Source organism: Giraffa tippelskirchi, chromosome 11, assembly GCF_054371585.1.
Source record: "Giraffa tippelskirchi isolate mGirTip1 chromosome 11, T2T-mGirTip1v1.2.pri, whole genome shotgun sequence".
Classification (NCBI taxonomy): domain Eukaryota; kingdom Metazoa; phylum Chordata; class Mammalia; order Artiodactyla; family Giraffidae; genus Giraffa; species Giraffa tippelskirchi.
In genome coordinates this window covers 58,135,197-58,162,564 of record NC_137285.1, presented here as the reverse complement: position 1 = coordinate 58,162,564, position 27,368 = coordinate 58,135,197, and the positions used below count along the sequence as shown (strand labels likewise).

Sequence of the window (27,368 nt, the reverse complement as noted above, 5' to 3'; positions counted from 1 at the left end):
GGACTGAGAGGTCTAAAGTAATATCTGTGTTCAGCACTGCAGAAACTGCAGCTTTTAGGTCAGGACCTTTATTTGGGTCAGAGATTGTTTATACACCTGAAAGGATTTGAAAAATGCATACTTAAAGACTTTAAGAGTTCTATGGATGAAAACGCACAAATGAAATTTTGTTGAGTGAATTCATTTTCTTTGAGAGATGTTTCTTTAGAGTGGTGCTTCTCAAGCCAGGGGTGATTTTACTCCCCCCCCCCACACACCCCTAGGGGCTTTTGGCAAGTCTGGAGGCATTTGGGGCTGTCACAGTGGGGCGGGAAGAATGCCACTGGCATCTAGTGGATAGGGGTCAGGGATACGGCTGTACATCTTACGGTGCCCAGGGGAGATCTCAGCAGAGCATCATCAGGCCCCAGTAGTGCCATGGTTGAGAGACCTTGGTGTGGACACCTAGGATCAAATTCCAGCTCTGCTGTGTGGCTCCCTCCTTGGTTTTCCCAGGTGTATCATTTGGGGCAGTACTTCTGCCAATCTTGTAGGGTTATTTATAAGGGTATGTACATTAATATCTGTGACACGCTTGTAATAGGTCATTGAACCATATCATGCATAAGAATTATATAAATACAGCCGGTTATGATTATCTATGGAATAAATTTATAGAGAGAGACAGTAGATAAGATAGTACGTCTGAAACAATCCTGGGGACTCCTTGAGGATGGGAATTGAGCCTGTTTTGTTTATCAGTGTAGATTCAGTGGCTAGTGGTAGGCCCAGGATGCAGCACACACTTGGTGAATATTTGTTGAATGAATGACATAAATTGTCAGGACCCATCTCAGACTTCCTGCATTAACTGTTGAGAATGAAACTGGCTGTCTGGAGTCTTTTCAGCAGAGCTACCGCTAGGTCAGGCCGCATGTCAGAGTCCTTGCCAGGATCGAAATACAAACTAGAGTCCTGACATCCTCAACTTGTCATTCAGCCTCTTTGAGTTATGGACTAGCTTAATTAATCAGGATATATGACTCTTGCACTGTTCAGAACTGACATTAAATTATCTTCATCAAAATCTGTTTTACGAAAATCTTACTGTTTTGAAAATAAGCCTCAAGTTATCTTGCCTGTGATCATTCATGGGATGACTTTACATTGGGAAATGGTAACATTAATTACATTTCCTCATTGTTTTTTAATCAAGTCACATATTAGCTATGGAAAGCAGCTTCCATATGCTGGAAAGACTCCAAAGACTTCGGCATTAGATTTAGTTTTAAACCTGACTTTGTCACTTGCTGTGTCTTTGACCTTGGGCAAGTCGCCCACTTGGTTAAATCCTCAGTTTCCTCTCTGGCTGCATCAGGAGTCCCCAGGATTACTTTGCATATTAAATAAGTTAACATTTGTGAATATTCTTTGTAAACTCTACAGGCTGTATTATAGCAAAGATGTTTTATATGTAAAATTTCCTCCAAACTCCAGAGGCTGTAGTATAGCAAAGATGTTACTTAAATGCAAAATAGTTTTATTGCTTGCTCTATTATAGCAAAGACGTTGCTTTTATTTAGATGGGAAATAGTTTTATTGCTTCTTATATTCTGGCTTCTGGACAAATTATAGTCAGGACTCGGTTGTATCAGCACCTAAAAAGGTAATAACTTGAGTATAACTGGAAGTATTGCTTATCATCAGTAGAATATGTACTTATAGCTCAGTCAGTACAATTTCAGAATGTCTTTTAGAGTAACCTTGCTATCCACGGCTCTAATTCGATTTTTTTTTGATATAAATTTTTATGTTAGCTATGGAGACCAAAGGCTACCACAGTCTCCCTGAAGGTCTAGAAATGGAAAGACGGTGGGGTCAAGTTTCTCAGCCTGCAGAGCGTCCTGCCCTGGGACCCGTACCCACGGAGCAGCCCGATGAGAGTAACTACATGGAGATCGTCAACGTGAGCTGCATCTCCGGTGCTATTCCAAACAGCAGTGCTCAAGGAAGCAGCAAAGAGAAACACGAACTACTCCCTTGCCTCCAGCAAGACAACAGTCGATCTGGGATTTTACCATCTGATATAAAAACCGAGCTGGAATCAAAGGAACTTTCGGCCACAGTGGCCGAGTCCATGGGCTTGTACATGGATTCCGTGAGAGAGGCCGACTACGCCTATGATCAGCAGAACCCACAGGGCAGCGGGAGTCCAGCAAAGATGTATCAAAACGTCGAACAGCTTGTGAAGTTTTACAAAGAAAACGGCCACCGTCCTTCCACGCTGGGGGGTGCGAGCAGGCCCCTGCGGTCCTTCCTGCCCGACTCTGGGGGCTCTGTTAATGGCGGGGTCATGCGCAACGTGGTGAAGAGCCCCGTCCTAGGTCACGAGAAGGGCCCGGCAGTTTGCAGCCCTCTGACCCTGTCATCCTCGGGTTGCAGCCCCGCCAGCATCAGCTGTGTGTCCTCCACTTCAGCCAGCTTCGGCAGTTTCCCAGTGCACAGCCCCATCGCCCAGGGCACCCCTCTGCCATGCTCCCCCAACGTGGAGACGCGGGGCTCCAGGTCACACAGCCCAGTGCATGCCAGCAACGTGGGCTCACCTCTCTCCAGTCCGTTGAGTAGCATGAAATCCCCGATTTCCAGCCCCCCGAGTCACTGCAGTGTGAAGTCTCCGGTCTCCAGCCCTAATAACGCCACTCTGCGATCCTGCGTATCCAGCCCTGCAAACATCAACAACTCAAGGTGCTCCGTTTCCAGCCCTTCCAACACAAACAACAGATCCACGCTGTCCAGCCCAGCCGCTAGTACTGTGGGGTCTATCTGTAGCCCCGGAAGCACCGCCTTCAGCTACACTGCTTCGGGCACCCCAGTGGGGTCCGGTGCAGCCCGAGATGTGGTTCCCAGTCCAGACACCCAGGAGAAAGGTGCTCGGGAGGTCCCCTTTCCTAAGACCGAGGAGACAGAGAACGCCATCTCCCATGGTGTGGCTGGCCAGGTTAACATCGTCCAGTACATAAAGCCGGAGCCAGATGGAGCTTTCAGCAGCTCATGTCTAGGAGGAAACAGCAAAATAAATTCTGATTCCCCCTTCTCAATACCAATAAAACAAGAATCAACCAAGCATTCATGTTCCGGCACCTCTTTTAAAGGGAATCCAGCAATCAACCCCTTTCCATTCATGGATAGCTCATACTTTTCCTTTATGGATGATAAAGACTATTACTCTCTATCAGGAATTTTAGGACCACCTGTGCCGGGCTTCGATGGTAACTGTGAAGGGAGCGGGTTCCCAATGGGGATAAAACAAGAGCCGGATGATGGGGGCTTCTACCCGGAGGCCAGCATCCCTCCATCTGCCATTGTTGGCGTGAATTCAGGTGGACAGTCCTTTCACTATAGGATTGGTGCTCAAGGTACAATATCTTTATCACGATCAGCTAGAGACCAATCTTTCCAACACCTGAGTTCCTTCCCTCCCGTCAATACCTTGGTGGAGTCGTGGAAATCACACAGTGACCTGTCATCGAGGAGAAGCGATGGATATCCGGTCCTAGAATACATTCCAGAAAACGTATCAAGGTAAGTCGGCCTTTTTCTCCAGTTTTGGAAAACCACGGCTATGTGAAATGCTGAAGGTTAGCATTATCTTTGCTGTTGATAAATTCAAACACATTTCAGTTTCCTGTTTGATCGTTTCCTTTTCAGCATGGTCATTGTGCTTGTTGGTATGTTAGAAATCTGTTGTTGTTCAGTCGCTGAGTTGTATCCAATTCTCTGCGACCCCATGGACTGCAGCACTCCAGGCTTCCCTGTCCTTCACTATAGAGAAACCAAAAATTTTGAGAGTCTCAAATGTTTACATCAATTTGGAAGGAGCATGTGTATGTGTTGTACATAGGTCTTCTTCCCCTTCTGCCTTGCCTCTGGTAGATGTTTAAGATAAGTTTGTTTCCTAATGCCTGCTATTATGTATGCTTTAGCAGACTAGTGCTAGGGTTTTTTTTTCTTTAGCTGTATACTGGTTCACTAACATTGCTTTAAATTGTCTTCTTTGTGGTCATAGTCATTTTTCCCCTGAGTTTTCTTTATTAATCACTTATTGGTTGTGAAAAATGAAATGAAACCCCAAATCTGCTACCCACAAGCTCCCCACCCTTTTCATCTTTTTCTAGATTGGTTAATCGTATGTAAGTTGTGGTCTTCAGCACAAATAAATCATTTCCTTAACTCTGGAGGGCTTTTTAAAGACTCAGCACATCTAAAATTACTAAGTGGCCCGTTTTGCTTTCCTACTCTTTGGAAGTGAAGTATGTCACTGCAGTCTCAGATTGGTATATTTATAACTTTTAAGATCTACAAGGAGACATACTTTACTTACTGTAAAATATCTCTTGGCTTTCCTTCTTGTAGATAGCATATTATGTATATTTAGAAAAAACAAGGAAGAGGTTTCAGATATGACTGTAAAGGGTGGTTCTAAGTAATACAGTGAATACTTGTGTTGGACTTTGCTTCAGTACTGTTTTTATTACCTGGATGTGGTCAATGATCCCTTTATTGAACATATGAAGAATAGATTTCCTAGATATAATTCACAGAGGCTTCTAGGAAGATGTGGCTCTTTTCCTTAAAAACTTGTTTGGTGGTGAAAATGTCCATTCCCATCAACAAAAAGTAAGATTGACCTGTATTCCGTGTTCTTTCTCCTTTTGTTTTTTTTACTGACGCAAAAGCAAAATCTTTTCATTTGTGCTTTCTTTTCCTCTTCATTGACTCATACCTCACTCCTCTTGCTTTTATGGACGCACACATTCCATAAAGGAGACTTACGCATTCTTACAGTTCTCAGTAGCATGACTAGTTAATCCTATGCTAACACTGTTGCTCTCTCGTAAATTCTAAACTCTTTGCACAAATGCTGAAATGGCATAGCTTTCATCAGAACCAAGCTCAGCAGGTGCTTTGCTTTACTTTCTGAGAAGGATGGTTTACACACAATGTAGGTATTTTTGTTACGTGATGTTTGTAGTGGGTTAGTTGGAGGGAGTTTGGCCTGGTAGTTAAGAGCATGGCTACCCTGGTTGCAATCCCCAGCTCTGCCCCTTAACTGCTTTGTGACCCTATTCTCATCTCTTCACCTCTCTGGCCTTCAGTCTTCTCATCTGTAAAAAGGGAAATCAGTAGTACCCATCTCAAGACAGTGAGTTAAATTATGAGAAGCCCTTTGACTATCATCTGGAATACAATAGGCATCATAGAGTATTATATACGTTTCAGCAATTGCTCTTGGCATTTAATGGGATTGTTCATAACCTTTAGTTTCCATTTCTTTCAGTGTTCTCTTTTGTGCATTAAATGAAATTCCATACAGTCTTTTAAAGAAATGTACAAAGTGTAAGGAAATACTTGTTACGATTAATTTCTACTTTTTTATGGCTAGGCACTCTACCTTTCCGTTTAGGCTCTTTTAGTTTTGAAGACCATTGCTTTGGGTGATGGTATTTCTGGTAGAAACACTAGACAGATGCTAGCTAAAATCATTAACTCTCTTCTGTTTGTTCTGTATCCTGTTTATACTGTTTTGTCATTTGCGGACTCAACTCATGACGCCCCTCTTGCTGGTCTCAGGACCCATAGCCTTACATATTCCTATGAATCAGTGACTTTGAGCCTCCTGTGCCTTTGCGGGAAACTGGGGTGTTGTCTAGTGTCTTTTCTTGAGCATTCCAAAATTCTTAATAAGCTTGTTAACATAGCTAGAGGGGATTCATTTGTTTATATATATACTATTGTGTTAGTTAATGTTTTCCAAAAACTTTACTATCAAAGCTTTAATATTATTCAAAGTTTTAGATTACTGATCTAATTAGATTAGATTACTAATTCTTTACAGCTTTTCCTGGTGAATATTATCCAAGTCTATTTGTTTTGATCATTCTCAGAGGAAATATAGACTTTTTTCTGGATTTCAGTCTACATTTTATAGTATTTAATTTAATCTCATCCAAGCTTCATTATTGGCTTCTTATTTTGTGTTTTTTGGACCCAAATCCAACTTTTCTGCCTACTTTATAATTTATGATGATGTTACCCCATTCCAGGTAATGTCAGATTAATGAATTAAAGATTGTAAAGGATGAGGGCAGTGTATAACTGCTTCTAAGTTTGATAACGTTCTTTATCTTTAGGTTGAACTCTGTTTTCTAGTAAATGTCAAAGTGTGGTTTGGGGTTTCTGAGACCTTTTCCAGGAGGGCCACAAACTCAAAAATTGTGCATTGGTAGACGACCCAAGCAAAATGGAAGATAGACCGATGGTTTTCTAAAATAGTGCATGAAAAGTTCACTGATACAGTTTCAGATTCCATGTGGCAACTAAGCTTTAAGAAACCACTGACTGTCCGTTTCCAGTGTACTGAAGGGTCATATCTCTATTGATCTGAGATGACCATTAAAATGCTTCCCCTTTTTTCAACAACATACCAGCGTGAAGCCAGATTTTCTTCATATCCTTGAACCAAAACACATCACCACACATTGACCACAGATGTAGATACGAGAATCTGACTGTCTTCTATTAGGTGAGACAATAGACTTGCAAAAATGTAAAACAGTACCACTCTTCTCACTGAAGTTTTTCCGCTCTGGGAAACACAAGTTTGTTTGTTTTTTTTCCCACATATACGTGTTTATGTTAACGTATGATGACTTGTTTTAAGTGATTTAAGAGAAATATTCATTTTAATTTGTAATAGGCTAAGTATCCGTAGATAGAATGCACATAAACAAAAGATCTTGACCTCAACACATTTTCAAGAGTGGAAAGGCATCCTGAAACTCAGAAGGTGAGAACTATTGGTCTAACCTATAAAGTTTTGGTGGTTCATGCAGAAAGAGGATATTATGTTATTTGCCTTAGCTTAGTTGAACGTTATGCTGAAGAAGGGGTGCCTTGTCCACGTGAGGACAGTGATTCTCATCCAGGTGAATTTTTCAAGCTGGTTGAAGTGAGTGATGCCCACAGAGAGTGTATGTACTTCAGCCTGTGGACGTTCCGTCAAGAGTGGTGACCAGAGGCGGCTCTCAGAATTTCCAGCAGGTGGATTGTCTGAGTGCCACACAGGGAAGTATAGGGTTGGCCAAAAAGTCTGTTCTGGTTTTTGTACCGTCTTACAGGAAAAACCCAAACTAACATTTTGGCCATCCCAATATATGAGGACAAACGTTGATGTAAAGCTCTGTGGTAGGCACTGGACCTGGTTTGGTCATACAGATGGAAGTTCCCCTGTGTACTTGGACACAGACGGAGCTGTGACCTTGAGTGAGTGGCAACATCTCTTAGCCTCAGTTTCTTAATCTGAGAGAAAATAAATTGACCGAGATGCTCTCTGAGGACTGCCAGCCACGCTACTGAGTGGCTGTATAGTTTCCTTGGAGTTGGGTATGTTAAGAAAAAAATAGAAAAATCCCTTCACGTATTTACTAGTCTGGTTTCAAGTTTATCTTAATCACAAGTTCAGCTCTGTAGATTCCACGGTAGTTGAGATAGAAAAATATCATTACCATTTATCATTTAAAAGTAAGGATGAGTAAGGGTGACCTATCATTTTGCTCGGAAAAGCCGTTTTGTTTTATTTTCAAATCAGAGCTTTCCTTTCATAAAACTTGACACTTATATGATGAGTTTCTTATTCTTTTAAATTTGCAGTATTCCTTTTGGAAACAGGGTTAGTCTGTTGACATAACACTGGGTGTTTATGGCGATGGTCATAGTCACTTTGATAGCATCATAACACAGTGCTAACATTGACTTAAACGTTCGAATATAAAGTTCACTGTTTCAAAGGGCACATTCTCGTAGAGTTCAAGACACGTAATCAGGAATTTATCTTAATATATACTTCACTTTTTTTTTTCCATGATAGAAGGAAACAATTTAGTGATAACCTACAGTTGGTTTTCTTTTTTTCCCAGTGGTCCCTGAAGTTTTTCAATACCCATCTTCCATAATAAGCTAAAAGCTTCAGAATTCAAGGAGTTCGTGACACAGTTTGCCATGTCTGTCAGTAAACTTCTATAAATAAACCATTGAGATAGAAGTATCTTCATGTAATGCGAAGTATGAAAAATGATGGGTTTTGGAAGGGAGAGATTGATTATTGGTGCTTATTTCTATAATAAGTAAATCCATTACAGAATAACTTAGGTCATTTGGAAATGAAAGCATGGAAACTTTCTTTTTCTTATTTGTCTCATAATATTTTGATTTTGAAATTGCTAGTGCGCTTAGAATTTCTCCAGGTTAGTGTTCTAAATAGTATTTTTAGAAATGGTTTAAAAGGAGACTTGCTTCTTCTGATGATTCATTCACTTTCATTCATTTATGGTATTTCTGGTAAAAGTAGTGATGATTTTATTGGGGAAAAACCCCTTATTACTCTTTAATAAGCAAATCATTATGCAGTGTCCTTCCTTACATTTTGCTTTTCGCATCGCAAGTATCCTAGATTTATATGTCAATATGTTCACGTTTTATCATCTTAAGTGTTATTATATTTAAAACTGTTTACTTCATACTTAAAGCGAAGATAAAAGCCCTGGTTTCAGTTAAATAAACTCAAATTATTCAACTTAAAGAAGTTCTCATACATAGCAGCGACATGGTGAATCTAGGACCTGGATATGTATCATTTATGGATTTGATTCCTTTCACAATATTGAAATTCTGGGTGTGCCTGATCTTTTTTATCCTTGTAATGTTTAGAGTAAGAGCAGATGTTCTATTGATCACCAGTAATTTAAGCGTATTACTTCACTTCCCCTGATAGCCTTAATTTTTTTTTCCAAAATAATCTTGCTTTCCCAGACTTTCAACTGTTGCTGTACTTTCATATAACTGATAAAATTTCATCTCTGCTGCTAAGCAATTTATTGTTTTCTTTCAAATTTACTAAATTCAGATTGAGAGAAAAAAATGTTGATTTCTTGAATCCATTTAAATATAGCCATTAAACTGTATATCTTTGTGGACTGCATTCCAAAATTTATTAATATCCAGGAAATATAAGTGTGATTAAATAGATAGTGTCTTAATCTTAAATTTTAGAATTTTGAGTTTTAAACTTGTCAGGTATAAGCTTTATTATCAGTTTTAAGAGTTTTGTGTTATTTTTTATATAATAAGGCAATGATTAAGTTAAAATGTAGTTATATATATAAACATGTTACCTAGTTAATACTCTGGAAACCTCTGGATTTACGATTGTCAGCAGTATGGCCAAGGCCAAAATTTCTATGTGGAAAATAGGGAGAAATTGTAATTTATGCAAGAAATAGAACACTGTAGTCCAAGGAAGGAAAAGAGGATAAACAAAAAGTAATTTGGATACTTACAAAGTTAACACCCTAGGGAGACTGATGTGAGCTGATGACTGGCCCTTTGAATTCACAGCTATGACCATGACTTAGGTTATCAGTGATAGGTACTTCCATTGACATGTGTTTCTGCCTTAATATCTTAAAAATTGTTGAAATAAATATACAAAAATCATAACCTAAAATAGAACGAAATAAGGTTTGTAATGGACAAAACCAACTTTGGGTATTCCAACAGGAAAGGATCTGGGCAAGATTTGGAAAAGGGGGAGATGGGAGGATGAGAGTTGGTATTTATCCTTAGTCTTGAGAAATTTACACGGGATTAAGTGGCGGACACTTCCTGGTGGAGGGAGTTGTACGAACAAAGCCCAGATGGGCAGAAAGCCCTGAGTGTGGCCCAGCTGTATGGCTGGCTGTGATACGGGGAGCTGGGGGAAGAAGGCCCGGAAGAGCTCAGTTAGAACTAGAAGCCAGTGGAACTTGAAAGTCACACGAAGAAGTTTGTACTTAATTTGGCAGGTAATGAGGAGTTACTGAAATGTTGGTGTAGGGAAGCGGCCTGAGCTGAAGTGCACTTGGGAAAAACCTTAATTAGGCAGTGGTTGTAGGGTGGATTGGAGCGTAAGGAGCCTTGTTAAGAAGTTATTGTAACAGTGCTGGAGGATGGCAACTGGGATCTCCGAAGCGAGGATGTCGGAGCTGGTGGAAGAAAGGGGCATATGTGATGTACTATAGAAGAAGACTTTGTAGCAGTTGATTTTTATGTAATGGCATTATTTTAAAATAATCGCAGACACAGAAAAAATTGGGAGGCCATTACAAAGAATGATGAACAAGGATAGTCTCTCACATAAGCACAATACAGCCATTGAAAGCCAGTAAGTAACATTAAGTTACTGATCTCTGGGGGACTTCCCTGGTGGTCAGTGGCTAAGATTCCAAGCTCCCGGTGCAGGGGACCCAGGTTTGATCCCTGGTGAGAGAACTAGATCCCGCATGCCGCAACTCAAGATCCCGTGCAGCCAGATAAATATACTTCAAAAATGAAAAAGTTACTGACATCTTGATTTCTGGTTTTGCCGGTTGTCCCAATAATATGTGTCGCGGTGGAAGGACCCTGGTGCAGAATTGTGTTTTGTGCTTCCAGCTGTCAGGACTCCAGTCTCTCTCAGTCTAGGACAGTTCCCTATCTTTTTCTAGATCTCATGACTTTAGGGGATGACAGGCCAGCCCTTTAGTAGAAAGTCCCTCCATTTGGGTTTGTCCTTCATTTCCTTGGGTTTCTGTTCTGGTGCTGCCCCCTAGGCAGGAGAACCACAGACAGCAGGCTGCATTCTCCCCCTGCTTCCTGCCCCGTGCCAAGCCTTTTCCCTTTGTGCTTCTCTTGCCCATCTGCAGTGCTCCATCCAGGTGTTGTCTGACAGGCTTCCCTGCAGTCAAGTTACTCTTTGCCCTTTGCAATTAGGAGCTATTTGGAGGAGTGGTACTTGGAAGTGGTATACACATCCCAATCCTGTTTGTGTTTTTGTATTCATTAAATTAGCCATATCTTTGTTGCTTCCTTGGTGGCTCAGCTGGTAAAGAATCTGTGTACAATGCGGGAGACCTGGGTTCAATCCCTGGGTTGGGAAGATTCCCTGGAGAAGGTAACAGCTACCCGCTCCAGTATTCTGGCCTGGAGAATTCCATGGACTGTATAGTCCATGGGGTCGCAAAGAGTCAGATACGACTGAGCAGCTTTCACTTTGGGGCATCATTGTTTCTTCTTTTAAGCAGTGAATTATAACCTCTTACTGCCCTTACTATTGATATTCAATTTGTTCCTGGTTTTGCCAGTGGGAACTCATTCATGCTGGTTTCTGTGACCATTTTGCCATGTTCCCATCACTTCTCTGAGGGCTACCTTGCTTTAGGCCCACCTTGTACTTTTACTTCCCCAGGCCTGGAATCACCCCTTTCTTCAGGGAGCATCTCCAGGCCCACAGACACCTTCCTGTCTGTGATTGGAGTCTAACTCCACATTCAGGGTCACAGGGCACACCCCCTCCCCCCTCCCTGGATGCTGTTCTTCTAAACTCAGGCCTTGACTCCCCCTACTGGGATGTCCTCACACTTATTCTGAGACCCTGCACTAGACCAGGGAGCACATGGTTTCCCCCTTCCTGCTGGGACTCTGACTCTCTGCATGGGCTTGCTGCCCCACCATGGGCCCCTGCCCCTGCACTGCAGGTCTCTGCTGTACTATGTATGGCCTAATGACATTAGAATTAAATCATTAAGGAAGAATAGTAGAGGAGTTGAGACTTCCCTGGTGGCTCAGACGTTGGAGAATCTGCCTGCAGTGTGGGATACCAGGTTCGCTTCTTGGGTCGGGAAGATTCCTTGGAGGAGGGCATGGCAACCCATTCCAGGAGAATCCCATGGACAGGGGATCCTGGAGGGGTACAGTCCATGGGGGTCCCAAAGAGTCAGACATGACTGAGCGACTAACACAGACTTTCAGTAAAGGAGTTGATATTTGAGTACAAGGGGAAAGAAAGATATGTGGAAAATCAGTGAAAACTCGCAGGTTATGAGCTTGCCCATCATGGAGGATGGTGAGCAGTTGAAGAGAATGGAGAGGTCGAGAAGAAGTGATGATTTATCTTGGTTACCTGAGTTTTCCGTTCCAGATCACCTCTAACTGGAGGAGTTCTCTGTAGGGGTGGAAATGCTGGTTTGGGGGTGTGCAAGGCCTCCTCATAGACATGGCCATCGAGGGGCAGCATTGGTGCGATCCAAGGAGCAAAGGTATACATGACTCAATATAGTGTAAGGTGCCTTTGCTAGGAGTTTGGAGGAACAGAACGCCATGTAGGAGATGAGCAGCAGATGCTAATGAAGGACATGGCATTGTTTTGACAGTTTGGTGCTGCATCGTGGATACCAAAGGGAGGGATCATGGCAGCCTAGAATTTCCAAATTAGAAGGGCCCCAAGGCTGTCTCTAAATGCAGCTCTCTACCGGCACAAATAATGAAACTAAGGCCCAGAGAGATTGTATGCCTCTTGCAGTCTTACTCAAAGCAATTAGTAACAGAGCTTTCCTTCCAGTGGGAGATGGTGTTTCAAAGCCCAGTGAGAGGGCGGAGATGACCGGGAATTAGGCTGAATAATTGGGGCTGGTGGTTTTTTTCAGGAAGGAATTCTATAGAAAGGTGGGAATAGGACTCAGACTGATTGGCTGAGGAGTCAGTTAGGGATGAAGAGGAGAAACCTGGAGGCAAGGGGACAGTGGTCACTCTTGGGAGGCGTCTGTCCAGTGGTGGAGGCAGAGGGGTCGAGGGGAGAGTCGGTGGCACAAAGAAGCAGAAGGATCAGAGTCAGGATTTTGCTGGACAGGTAAGGTCTGAAGTGGGCAGTGGAGCTGTGCTGAGATTGAGGTTGAAAACGTCAGAGGGAGGGAAGATGCTTGATGGGGGCCGTGTCCTGGAGAGAAGGTGAGGGTGGGAGTGAGACTGTGGTTAGCCGTGGAGTCAGATTTTAACTGCTGGCTTGAACCCATAGGTGGAGGCTGTCGATGGTATCTGGTGTCCCCATTTTACAGACCTGGAAACTGAGACTCAGCCTGTAAACATGATCTGCCTAAGGCCACAGAGCTAAGGAGGATGAAGAGACAAACCCTTGAGCCAGAGAAGACGAAAACTCAATGTCTTGGAGTAATAGGCAGACGGGTCCTTTACGAACATAAATCAGATTGGGTGGCAGATGTATAGCTCTCAGGCCCCATGTCATTAGAAGCAGCCTGAAGTAGAATAACTCAGGGTCTGTAAAGCACTTGAGTTCCCAGGCCCCTGACAGCCTGATTTAAGATGCTTCCCCCTTGCTCATTTCCCACACTGACCTTTCTGGGGCTCAGTCAACCCAGCCCCTTTCCTCCTGGGGGCCTATGCTTGCTGATCCCTCTGGCAAGAAGGCTCTGTCTTCAGATTTGGGTTTGCTGCCCTCTCTTGTCACTGAGGGGCTTCTCTGGTGGCTTAGTTGGTAAGGAATCTGCAGCAAGGAGGAGACCCGGTTTCAGGCCCTGGGTTGGAAAGATTCCCTGGAGAAGGTAATAGCTCAAATGTCACCCTCTCAAAGAGGTCCTCCCTGACCATTCTGTTTAAAGTGGTGACCCCTGCTTCCTTCATCACTTTCTTTTGTTGTCTTCAGAACACGCACCTTTCAGAAATTATCTGTGTTTATTTCACTTATCTAAGTAGAATGGCAGCTTCCTGCAAGCAGGGACCTTCCTTAGCTGTCCTGTTTTACGAGTACATTTGCCATACTTGGGATTCCCTGATAGCTCAGTTGGTAAAGACTCCGCCTGCAGTGCAGGAGACCCTGATTTGATTCCTGGGTCGGGACGGTACGCTGGAGAAGGGCTAGGCTACCCACTCCAGTATTCTTGGACTTCCCTTGTGGCTCAGCTGGTAAAGAATCCGCCTGCAATGCAGGAGACCTGGGTTTGATCCCTGGTTTGGGAAGATCTCCTGGAGAAGGAAACAGCTACCCACTCCAGTATTCTGGCTTGGAGAATTCCATGGACTATATAGTCCATGGGGTCTCAAAGAGTCGGACATGACTGAGTGACTTTCGCTTCCACTTTTGCCATACTTGCAGCAGGGCCAGATGTGCTGTGAATGGTCAGTAAACCCTGATGGACTGGACTGAATGCCTTGATTAGCAGAGGGACATGGGGTGGCAAGATGAGTGTGGGTGATTGGATAAGATTATTGTTACATAACAGTGAGTTCTACTGGGTTTAGCAAAAATTCTTGTGACCTCTCTCAGCATATTTTTAAGGACTTTCACAAAATAATCAACAGATGCTGTTCTTATTTTTTCTAATCTCGGCATCATAGAGGAGTTGGTAAGGATGTATTCCAGGCTCCCTGGTGACATTCTTAGTCTTCTTTATGAGGTCATTTATTTAACTTTAATTTATGAACAGTAAAATTGTCTCTTTTTGGTGTACAGTTCTTTGAGTTATGCCAAATGCAGAATCATGTAACCACCGCCCACTCAAGATACAAAATAGTTCTATCACCCTCCGAAATTCCCTTGCGTTGCCCCCTCGGAGCCCAGCCCCTCTCCTTACTGTCAAACCCTAGTGACCATTTTTATATGTTGCCCCTCTCTGTAGTTTATTTTTTCTAGATTGTCATATAAATGGAGTCATACTTTATACAGCATTTTAATTGGTGGTTCGTTCTTTTTGTTGTTTTTTGGTACGATTAAAAAATATTTAAGTATAGTTGATTTACAATGTTACATTCTTTTCAGGTGTACAACATAGTGACTCAGTATTTTTATAGATAATACTCTGATTAAAGCTAATACTAACTAATGGTTCTATTTCTCTGTGCTGTACAATATATACTGTTGCTTATTTATTTTTTCAACAAATATTTTAATATGTGTGTATTTATTTTATAGTAAATCTTGTTGGAAAAAAGAAATGAAATATCTTGGTCCTTTTATGTAGCATAGTGCATTCAAAAGTCATTGGTGAAGTTGCAGGCACCAGTAGTGGGTTTCTGTTCAGTGCTGAGTGATGTTCCATCTATGGCCATACAATTGTTTGCTCATCCATTCACCTGTAGATAGATATTTAGGTTGATTCTAGTTTGGACTGTTAAAAATAAAGCTACTATACATAGTCATATATAAATCTCTGAAGGGACGTTTGCTGCATTTTTTTCTTCAGTAAATACCTGCAAGTAAAAAATACCTAGGTCATGTAGTACATGGAGTTTTAATTTTTAAGACTGCATTAAACTGTTTCTCACCAAAATGGTTGTACCATTTTACATTCCCACCAGCTGCAGGTGAGTTCTGGTTACATTACATCCTTGCCAACATTTGGGAGAGTCGGTCTTTTTCATTTTAGACGTTATTATAGTACCCATAAATCACTGTGGTTTGAATTGGCATTTCTCTAATGTCTACATGATTCTGAACATCTTTTCATATGCTTACTTGCCACTCATATACCTTATTTCCAGGCCTGTTAACTCTTTTGCCCATTTTTACTGGGTGGTTTTCTTCTTTTTGAGTTCTGTTGTCAGTATCTTTTTAAGATAAGCTTTTCCATATAAGACCTAAAACTAAGAGAAAAGTAGCTTTTAAAAATTTCTGTGTTGGCAACGGGAAAAAGTAGTAGGCAATTCTCAAATTATTTAGTATGTACTGTGTTCTTAACATGGGTGAGCAAACCAAAAGACTATGAAGCAAACCAGATATCTCCCGTGTATTCCCATCTCACTGGGGGAGAGGACTCACATGAGTTTATGCAGCCCTTCTTCTGATTGTTCCCTAATTATGTGTTTGGTTATGTGATGCAGATAAGAAGTATTATCGATCCCAAACTCCCAATTGACATATATACACTACTATATTTAAAATAACCAACAAGGACTTATTGTATAGCACAGAGAACTCTACTCAGTACTCTGTAATAACCTAATTGGGAAAAGAATTTGAAAAAGAATAGATACATGTATATGGATAACTGAATCTCTTTGCTGTAGTCCTGAAACCAACAAACATGGTTAATCAGCTATACCCCAATGCAAAATAAAAATTTTTAAAAAGGAATGTCACCAAAAATTAGAAAAGGAAGTGTCTTATGTGGGCTATAATTGTTAAGGAGAGCCTCCTATAGGAGGTGAGAGTTCAGTTGAAGTTTGATGATTGGTGGTCTTTGATTAGGAGTAGAGAGGTAACGTGGGCTTCCTGGTGGCTCAGGCGGTAAAGAATCCACCTGCAATGCAGGAGACCTGAGTTTGATCCCTGGATTGGGAAAATCCCCTGGAGGGCATGGCAACCCACTCCAGTATTCTTGCCTGGAGAATCCCCATGGATAGAGGAGCCTGGCGGGCTACAGTCCATGGGACGCAAAGAGTCAGAGATGACTAAGTGACTTGCGCACAGCACAGAGAGATGTCATAGGAAGAAGTAAAAGCACAGGTCGCATAAATGGGCACAGGGCAAGCAAAGCCTGCTTGGAGGGGTTTATTGGTAGTTGGGGAAAACTGACTACAGAAATCTGTGAGGGTGAAAAAGAAGTGCTTACTAGTTTTAATGTAGTACTAGTAAACTTTTTTTTTTCAAACCTAGGAATAACATTAAAGGGTAGAAAGGTCCATCTGGAAAGGGGGATAAAAAATAGTGACAGAAACAAATTTTAAAAAGCAATGGAGGGACTTCCCTGGTGGTCCAGCGGTTAAGATTTCACCTTCCAAAGCAGGGAGTGTGAGTTCGATCCCAGGTCAGGGAACTGAGATCGTACATACTTTGTGGTCAAAAAACCAAAAAAATGTAAAACAGAAGCAGTGTTATAACAAACTCAATAAAGACTTTAAAAATGGTCCACATCAAACAGACAAGGCAATGGAGAGGCTGTCACATCGGTAATTTAGACTGAGCAGTTGGAGTGGTGAGCATGGGGTAAATATTAGTCAGCTTATGTGAAGTCATTGAAGATCAGATTATCTGACCCAAGGCATCTTTCTTCCACCTACTCCTCTCAAGCCATGTGTGTTAACAGCTTGACAAAAAGTGGATTGCCAAAGATCATAGTGAAGAAAGAAGCAGAGTTTACAGTAACGAGGAGAAAATTTCTGCATGATCATAACTGTTAAGAGCAAAGGAGCACAAGACAGGTTGGTCACTTGTGCTTGGTTTGTGCTCACTCGCTCAGTCATGTTCGACTCTTTGCAGCCCATGGATTGTAGCTCGGCACACTCCTCTGTCCATGGCGATTCTCCAGGCAAGAATACTGGAGTGCGTTGCCATGCCCTTGCTTACTTGGATGAAGGTAAAACCGATAATTTTCATACCAAAATAGAATACTTTTTTATTAGACTATGGAAAAATACCCCGGAGAATGGAAACAGGAAGAGCCAACTCCTGGCTTGACAAAGTTGGAAAGCATACTGGTGACAGATTATGTAAATGAATTAGAAATGGTGACATATGGAATTCTGATATGCGTACAAGGATATGAAGGAACAGAAGAATCTCAGCTTGTTGGGAAGTCCATTTATTTTGTCCTCAAGTAACTGGTGTTTGAATTCACAGGGCTCTTTCCAAAAGTGGAAATGTGCAGATTTTCCTCAATCACATGGTACAGTTTGTATTTACTTAAAAAATACTTTTCTGATAAGTTTGAGATGAGATTCCAAGCGCAAAGTTTGAGAGTGTAGGGATGTGATGGGAGCAGATATTCTTTTATTTCCTCTGGTTTGTATTCTCACTGTGTTTTTTGAAATGGAAATTGTGTTCGGAGAGGCTTTTGTCCTTGGAAACTTCAAGGTAGACTGAAGAATTTGTGGTTGTACAATACAAAGTGTTTTTTCCTCCATCTCTCTGTCATTTGCAGACTCAGGCGAGGTAAAAGTGTTCATGTGAAGTATTCCTTTGAGACCTCTGGAAGCATTTGAGTTTCTGTATGTGGCAGAAATATGATAATTTTGTTGACATATACCCTGTATTTTGGACTTGGTTGCTATGATTCAGGTGAAAACAGCACTTTTTTCCTCTTCTAAGTACTGTTTTTTAAGGAACTGAAGAAATTGACAGAGGCCTGAAGTGGGGGAAAGAGGAGTTACAAACACAGCAACCTTTTCATGGTGAAAATCTAAAGCTGATAGCTCTTGAATTTACATGACTTCTCAAACATTTAGCTCCATGGGTGGTTCTTGAAAGTTCATCGGCGGGGATCCCCAACTTTAGAGCTAATGTTCATTTAAAAGCCAAAGATTGTTATAAGAGGGTATAATTGCCTGAACTGTGCATTTATTTTTTGAAGGATGAATTTGTCGCCAGTACCCGAGGATGGAAGAAGTAAAGAATAGAAATCTTAAGTGTCGAATGCGATCTAGCCTCTAAAATTTCATAACACTGATGAAATATGCTTTTTTAAGAAATTTGATTCTTGCCAATTCTACTCGAGCAGAAATAATCAAATTTAGTATCATGAGGGTTTTAAGGAAAGTAGACATAAAACAAATGTTAAGAAATCAATGTTTTATTTAATGGGGAAAATGACTACATTTCCAAGACAGTGTCAGAGTCCCTACATAGTAGGTCTCCTCCAGACATGGAACTGATACAGAGCATGCTAACCCTGAGTTATTTAAAGCTCATAATCAATGAAGAATGCCTAAAGTGTCCTTGTCCTACTATTCTTAGACAGTGTTGATATTTCAGCTGCTTGGCTTTAAAAGGGGGCGCCCTTCCCTGGTCCTTAGCCCAAGAGAGACGATGCAAGTCAAAAAACATGGAGATTTTTTTTAAAGAGGCGTGCTCTGCTACCTTAAGTGACTAAATGAAATACCAGTTCTGTTTACTGAACACCAAGGAGTCTATAACAATAATGCACATTAAAAGCACTTACTTGGAAGTCTATAAATAATAAAGCCTGGGGAGGTTATGGAGAAAGAGGAACCCTCCTCCGCTGTTGGTGGGTATATAGGTTAGTGGTTAGTGCAGCCACTATGGAGAACAGTATGGAGTTTCCTTAAACTAAAAATAGGGCTACCATAAGATCTAGCAATCCCACTCCTGAGCATGTATACAAAGAAAACTCTAGTTGAAAAAGATACATGTACCCCAGTATGCATAACAGCACTGTTTACAGTAGCCAAAACATGTGCATGTGCGTACGTGCTAGGTCACTTCAGTCATGTCTGACTCGTTGCGACCCTGTAGACTGTAGCCAACCAGGGTCCTCTGTCCATGGGATGTTCCAGGTAAGAATGATGGAGTGGGTTGTTGTGCCCTCCTCCAGGGCATCTTCCCCACCCAGACATCAAACCAGCATCTCTTATATCTCCTGCATTGGCAGGCAGGTTCTTTACCACTAGTACCACCAGGGAAGCCCCAGACAAGACATGGCAAAACTTAAATGTCCATTGACAGATGAATGGATAAAGAAGATGTGGTACATATATACAATGGAATATTACTCAGCCGTAAAAAATGAAATAATGCCATTTGGAGCAACATGGATGGACCTAGAGATGATCATACTAAGTGAAATAAGTCAGAGAAAGACAAATATCATATATCACTTATATATGGAATCTAAACAAAGATACAAATGAACATATTTACAAAACACAAATAGACTCAGACATAGAAAACAAACTTACAGTTACTGAAGGGAAAAGAAGGGGGCAGAGAGGGCTCAGTTAGGAGTTTTGGATTAACGGATACACGTGCATGCATTGTGTGCAAAGTTGCTTCAATCATGTCAGACTCTTTGTGACCCTATGGACTGTAGCCCACCAGACTCCTCTGTCCATGGGATTCTCCAGACAAGAATACTGGAGTGGGTTGCCATGCCCATGTCCAGGGGATCTTCCTGACCCAGGGATCAAACCCAGGTCTCCTGCACTGCAGGCAGGTTCTTTACTGCTTGGCTACCAAGGAAGCCCCAACAGATACACACTACTATATATAAAATAGATAAATAGCAAGAACTGCTATGTAGAGGAAACTACTATATATTCAGGATCTTGTAGTAACCTGTAATGGAAAGAATCTGAAAAAAAAGTACAGATGTATTTAAAAAAAAAAAAAGTACTTACTTGGCAAAAGTTCTGGTGATGGATGCTGGTAACGATTGTTATGTGAATGTACTTAATATACTTAAAAATGACCAAAACAGTAAATGTATGTATTTTATCACAGTGAAAATAACAACTAGTCCTAACCAAACTGGGGGTGCCTTGCTTTGATGAAATTGAGCACACAGTGAAAGAATTGAGGGTGCCCTGAAGGTTCGGTGCAGGAGCTCGTTTCGGAGAGGAGGCAGGGACTCCGTCGCACAAAGCTTTGACTTTTCTGCACTTATATGCGCAGTGTCATGTGCTGTGTTCAGGGCCGATTTCCACTCGACAAGCCTTTATTAAGCACATGATTCTGTGAGGGCAGAGTCCTGGGTGGATGTATGGTCAGAGCAAGAATGGGAACTTCCTCAGCCTCTGGAATACCCCATCTGGACCCAGCCAAGATCCCATCGCACATTGTGGTGAGTCCTTTTCGGGATGTACCAAGTAATGTTTTGAGAATGTGGGGAAGGAACACTTTGAAAATATTCATTTCATTAATAAAATTCCATGATGGCCACAAGCGGATTGAATGTGATTAGTCAGAACTCTTGGTTTGTAAACAGCACAGGAAACCATCTCATACTAATTTAAACAAAACAGAATCTCTTGGCTCACAAAATGGGAGAAGTTCAAGGGGTAAACCTCAGGCTTGGCTGGATCCCAGGTTTCAAATGGTGATGTCATGAAAATTCCTGTTTCTCCATCTATTAGAGTTTTTCTCTTTTCATTCAACATTGTTTTGGGGAGCTGTTGCATTTTCATTAGTTACTGATTGTGGTGGAGGGAACAGCCTCTTTCCCGATCGATTCTCATTGCCTGGCTGGGGTTTGCTGCCCAGCCTTGAGTAGAGATGGTGCTTGTGCACATGTATGCGGGCAGGGGAGTGACATGCTTGGCCTCATGCAGCATTGTGCTCTGAGAACACAGTGGAATGGGTCTCCAGAGTGTTCTGGGCTAACAAAGATTGTGCTGTATCAGTCCTTTCAGAAACTGATGAGGTAGTCAGTTATTCATGATCTCCTATTGAAACAGAAATGCTTGATTCTTTAAGCTTTATCATTAATGAAGCTTTACTAGTATTGAAATGAACTATTTAGTAATGTTGAGAACTTGTGGACGATAGAAAAATAATGATTGGAAAGGGCCAATGCAATATTTTTTTAGAGGGAGAGAAGATCTGATGGTCTCTTTCATGGAATACATTTACTTATGCTTTGATAATGAGAAAATTTAGCAGTAACAAGAATGTGTTCCAAAAACAGTGTTCTACAGATTCAATCCTACCCTCTGATACAGAGGGAGAATTGGCAGTAATATAACTCCAAAAAATTTATTAAGTTGACCCCACTAATAAATATTGTCCTAGACCATTCAGAACTAATTATCATCACCCACCTTGGAGCACCTAAGAAGTGCCTTATATTGTGTTTTCTTTGGCTTGTTCGTTGAGAGCCTCTGCTATTCTTGGTATAAATGATATATTTTTTTTTTAGTTTGGGAGGATTACTAATAAAATGGATTTATACCTGTTCACCAGTACAGTATATGTGTGTACTTATACATGTAATTTTTCATATGGCTTCAGAAGATTGATGGATCATCTCATGAACCCATGGATTGCAGGTTAAGAACCACTGCTCTTGGTCATTGTTAAAATATATAATTACATAACTACAGAATGTCGACTGTAGTGATCAACTACCAATCAGACATGTACAGTTGAAAATGCAGTTGGAATTGTGTATTCAACATTAGTGCCAGGTTGTAACTTATGCACTAAATATTTATGCAAGATGGCTATCTGGGCCAAAGAATCCCATGGAATAGGGAATCCTAAGTGTCTGGTATAAGCAGGCCAGAGGTATCAGTTGACCTGATTAGTTGACATCTGACATGTTGAAAAAAATGAGGATCAATAAACTTGCAGATATTGACAGGTAGAGATAGCATCATTTAGGAAGAATGATCAGAAGCCAGAGTAATCTTGGTAAGTGAGAGGAAATGTAGGAAGCGAATATATAGGAGAATGGTGGTGGATAGAAAAACCAGCTTTGAGGTCACACTTCTACTTGCTTGGTGTGTGACCGTGGGCAACTTACCTACCGTCTCTAACAGTGAGTTTCTACATCTTTAAAAGGATGACAATAATAGTCCTTACTATTAAGGACTGTGGCTATGGGAAATATATCTGAACGAGTCCATGTAAAGTGCTGGCATACAGCAGGTGCTCAATGGAAATCCTAGTTCTTAACATTATTGTTGATTATTATTAACAGTTTCAGTTATAATGGAAGTTGAATAGGAACAAATAGGAATGGAGGAATAGGAACAAAGAGGAACCCCATGTGTAAATAATTGCTCATGTGAAAGTGTGACCTAAGAGATTCCATCGTGAAAAGAATTAGCCATGTTAGACTTAATAAATTCAACCACAAAACATTATTTTAGAGTGAGGAAATTCTTCCACTTCTTTGTGCCCTCATGAGATCCTTAATTGAGAACTCTATTCTTCTCTGAATGCCAAAAATAGAGATTATTATGAAGATAGTTTAGACTAATGATTCTCAATGCTTTTTTGGAGCAATACAAATTAAGATTAATATTCACACATATCACATACTCCATGGCAGATTTGATTTAAAAGCATTGTGTGGGCGTGTGTGTGTGGGCAGCAAAGCAAATAGCACCATGAGCTTTTTGTTTTGTGGTATTCATAAAAATCAATACTCGGCATAAAAATATTATTCATGAAGAGTTGCTTACTGTGGGCTGTAGCATAGATCAGACAGGCTGCGTGGTGATATACTGGGATGGTTTTTAACTTCTATCTCTTCCCACCTGTGAAAGCATTAGGATGCAAATGAGTACATAGCTTTATTGTAAGAAGAATCGTGGACCTGTTGTGTGTTTCTATTTTAAAAGTAAATAATTCATAAACATCAATTTCATTATTATTAACAAATTACTTGGCACACTGCTCACAGCTGATCATGCCCTGTTGTATGATACAATAGGAGAGTATAAAGGAGAGAGTCTGAGACGTCAGTAAAACTGCCGCAATCTGCACCCCCTGCTGCCACACACACACAGTTAAAATCACTCACTAAAATAAAATAAAATAAAATAAAATCACTCACTAGAATAATGCTGTTCAAATCAGAGAACCATTAAATTGATGATAGATATATAGTTGCCGTCTTCTTTGGACAATGGAATAAAACAAGAAGAAATCCCGTTAGGGACTGAGATCAACTATGAAAATCTGCTGACTTTATGTTACTGTTAAACATTGGGCTAGAATTACTGTTAGGAGAAGATGCATGACAGCTTTTACTCTGCAAGTATTTAAAGGTAAGGATCATTTTCATGTTTGAGATGATTTTGATGTGGCTGTAACCAGAATAGAAGTGTCTTAGATTATAACTTTTCCTCAGATTGAATAATTCTGCTGTAATAAGTCAGCATATGTTGCTGTCTAGTCTAAAAACTACATGAGGATAAAAACGTATTATGTAAAACCATCCATAGTATCAAGTCTCTCTCAGTTCCACTCTGTTGAAGATTTAATGCCAGCACCACACACTAGATAATTTCCAGGTTCTCTGAAAGAGAGCCTCAATCGAGAAAAAATATTTGAACATATATCTGAATCCTGGAGGAAGAAGTTGTTTGTAAAACTAGAGCAGTGTGTTTAGTTTGATTTTAGTTTGATTTTAGGTTTCAGGTCTCAAAAAGATAGACTATCATTTATGAATCATTTCTTATATTGAAAAATGCAATAATGTTGGTGCAATAATCTCTGTTAATCCAGTAGATTACTGTTTTTAAGTGGGGGGTATGGTTTTATTAACATGTGCTTTGGTTTTCGCTGTTCCTATGCAGGTCTTATTTATTAACTGAGACTGTATTTCACAAAACATATTGAACAAATAATGTTTTTATACATATTTTATTGAGGTGTAATTGGCATAGCATTAAAATTTTCAGATGTGTAAGTATGTTTCTATATATATCATAACTTTTGTAACTGAAAATAAGTAACTTTTGACCCCCTTCACCCATTTCAGCCCCCACCACCCACCAAAAATTGGTATTTTTTACTTTAACAGTTCCTTATAATTGTCATTTATAAATACAAATTTAGACAAACCAGTTTATATAACTATGTAGCCTTAGTTATTGCTATTCTAAGCAGATCTCAGTCGTGGACTTAGAGAAATTTCCAAGGTTAATGTGTTGATAATAAATGTAATTTTTAAAAAAAGACCAGAGGAATGGAAGAAAGCATACACATGTAACCTGAGCATTTTGATTATATAAAAATTCAAATTGCCTACATGCCAAATAAAATTAAGATAAAAATGAGAAATGGTGATTAGATTAATTATCTCCATATTAGGAGCTAATACAGGGACTTCCCTGGTGATCCAGTGATTAAGACTTCCCCTCCCAATGCAGAGGGTGGGATTTGACCCTGGTTGGGGAGCTCAGATCCCACATGCCTTGTGGCAAAAAAAAAAAAAAAAAAATGAAAACAATATTGTAAACAATTCAGTAAAGACTTACAAAATGATCCACATAAAAAAAGAATCTTAAAAAGAACTAATACAAGCCAATAAAAAGACCACGGGTACTTCCAGTAGGGATTGGAAGAAACAGGCAGAGAACATGAACAGACAGCTCATAGAAATGCAAATACAGAGCAAGTGTGTGAACTGCTAAACTGTCTAGTCATGCTAGTAAGAGAGAGATGGAAGGAACGGAACAGTTATTTTTCATCTGTCAGATTTTCAGAGAGGAGAACAAATGATGGTAGGGTAAATTGATACCTCTCTGAAGGATGTCAACAGGGAGTTAGTATAAAGAGACAAGTAATTTGGCAGCAGGTACCTGGTGGGCTACAGTCCATAGGGTTGCAAAGAGTCAGACACGACTGAAGCGATTACGCACACACACACTCATGCATGCACCTTTGGAAGCAGTTTGATACAATTCCACAGCATCAACTCTTCAGCCAAAAGGCCTTGTATGAATCTCAGCTTTACCACTTACTAGCTCTGTGGTCTTGGTTTCTTATCCTCGATCAAGTTACTTAAACTTGGTTTTCCCACCTGTAAAATGGAGATAATTATAGAATTTATTAAATGGAATTGTTATAAGGGATCATTGAGTTTTTGTATGTAAAGTGCTTAGAAAAATACTTGGCCTATAGTAAGCCCTATTTTTATGTTTTCAAACTGTGGTGCTAGAAAAGACTCTTAAGAGTCCCTTGGACTGAAAGGAGATCAAACCAGTCAATCCTAAAGGAAATCAACTCCAAATATTCATTGGAAGGACTGATGCTAAAGCTCCAATACTTTGGCCACTTGATGCGAAGAGCTGACTCATTGGAAGACACCCTGAGGCTGGGAAAGATCGAAGGCCAAAGGAGACGGGAATGGCAGAGAATGGTTATATAGGATCACTGACTCAGTGGACATGAATTTGAGCAAACTCTGGGAGATAGTGAAGGTTAGAGAATCCTGCCATGCTGTACGGGGTCACAGAGAGTTGGACATGACTCAGCAACTGAACAAGCCCTATTTAAGTATGTTTGCTTTAGTGTTATTATCATCATTGCTTTTATATACCTAAGAAAGCCCAATTTCTAGGACTGTATCATCAGGAAATTATACGTATGGACAAAGATTAATGTATAATGGTGCTCATTTTAGCATAATTTATACAAGTTTTAATAGCTTCCTCCCTCCCAGTTAATTGGGGATTAGCAGAATCATAGTAAATTTATTACTATTATTATCATGTAATATATACAGTCATTTCTATGGAGCAAATTTAATAACTTGGAAAATCATTAACATCTAATGTTTTTCATGTAATATATATGTAACTGTATTTACAGAATTTGTGCACATTTATGTATGTGCACATTTTCATTCCCAGTGGACATAAATGTGTATATTTCATCCTCAGTGGAAGGAAAAATCTCAAAATCAGAAGTGTTTATCACTGAATAATAGAATTTCTGTTTCGCTAATCGGTATTTACCCAATTTTCTGTGATAAGAATGTATTATTTCCACAGCAAAAACTTGCTAGGAGAGCACCAGGATGATCTTGAGCGTATAATGAATCTCTCACACAGAAGAACAAGATCATCTCTGCCTCCAGATGGCACTGCCATTTTCACAGAGAAGCAGACAGTCCCGACTGATGGGCATGTGTTTCTTCATGCTCTGTGCTTGATGGATATGTTTGCCTTGCTCTCCAGACCAGCCTTAGAAGACCCAGTGGGTGTGGGAGGAAGATTGGAGGGAGAGAGATGGACAGGCCCTGCACACACCCTTCAGAGTGTTGCTGTTTCTTGCCGGTTTTACCTGCTTCCAGATTCTCTAAGGTTGTAGGACCATGTGTTGTAACATCCATTAAAACTACTTGAGAGTAAATTAAATTGTTACATTTATAATTATCTGAATAAGCAAGCGTGATGAATAAAGTAAGTTTTCCATAACACAGTTTATTTCCTAAGCTAATAAAGGAACTTAGGAGCTATTAGGGCAGAATAAAAATGTTGCATAAAGAAATCCATTATTCTCACATTTATTTCTCCTCTACCTTAATGATCTTCCCTGTTGTTCCACCTTAGGGTCCCAGTTTGATCAGGCCTGAAATGCATGCAACCCCCTTCATTTCCTTTGACTGTGTAAGAATGGTTCTTTCAGGGACTTAGATAAGCTGGATGGTCTTTTGATTTTTCTTGTCTTTCCATTTTTGTAAAGTTGTGCTATTCTCACATAATGATCCTTCAGCTTAACGATATAAAGAAAAGTTAAATATGAATGAACAGGAAAAGTTATATTTATTAATTGGGATTAGGTGATCTATGGAACTTTGTAAGCCTCATAGATTTGGGAAGGGTAGGCTAATCAGTTGATAAGCATTTTAAAGATTGACTTTTATGTATAAGTATGAAATTCTTATTGTTTTAAAAACCCCTGATATTAATAATGTCATGGTTTGGAGTTGTTCTGCTGACTAGATGTTATATTCGTGGAGGCTCTGATGACCATGGAAGCAGTGACTTGTCTAGATTTATATTTGTAGTTATTAAGCTGTTACTGTTAACTAGTGTTTCTTTGTAACAAAAACTAAATTTTTAATGAGATAAATTACAGGAAAAGTAATTTATACATAAATTTATTTTCAGAATCTTTCATGTTTAACATCAGTATGTATGAAAAATTATCTTCCTAAAGACCTTAATGTATTTGTTTGACCTACTGATAATTTGGGGGCGTATTTTTCCAAAGTGGCATAAAGTTCAGAACCGAATTACTTAAAGTGGGCAATAGTCAAAGTAGATTACAGTTA

At 40.3% G+C, this 27,368-nt stretch overlaps 1 protein-coding gene across 1 annotated transcript in view; it reads left to right on the top strand.

The window, feature by feature from the left end:
* Positions 1-27,368, top strand: part of NR3C2 (nuclear receptor subfamily 3 group C member 2) — a 418,452-nt gene that overhangs the window by 7,161 nt on the left and 383,923 nt on the right. Inside the window, 1 exon segment of the mRNA XM_081544295.1 lies at positions 1,797-3,561. Coding sequence (XP_081400421.1) covers positions 1,799-3,561 — 1,763 coding nt within the window. The 5' untranslated portion in view covers positions 1,797-1,798.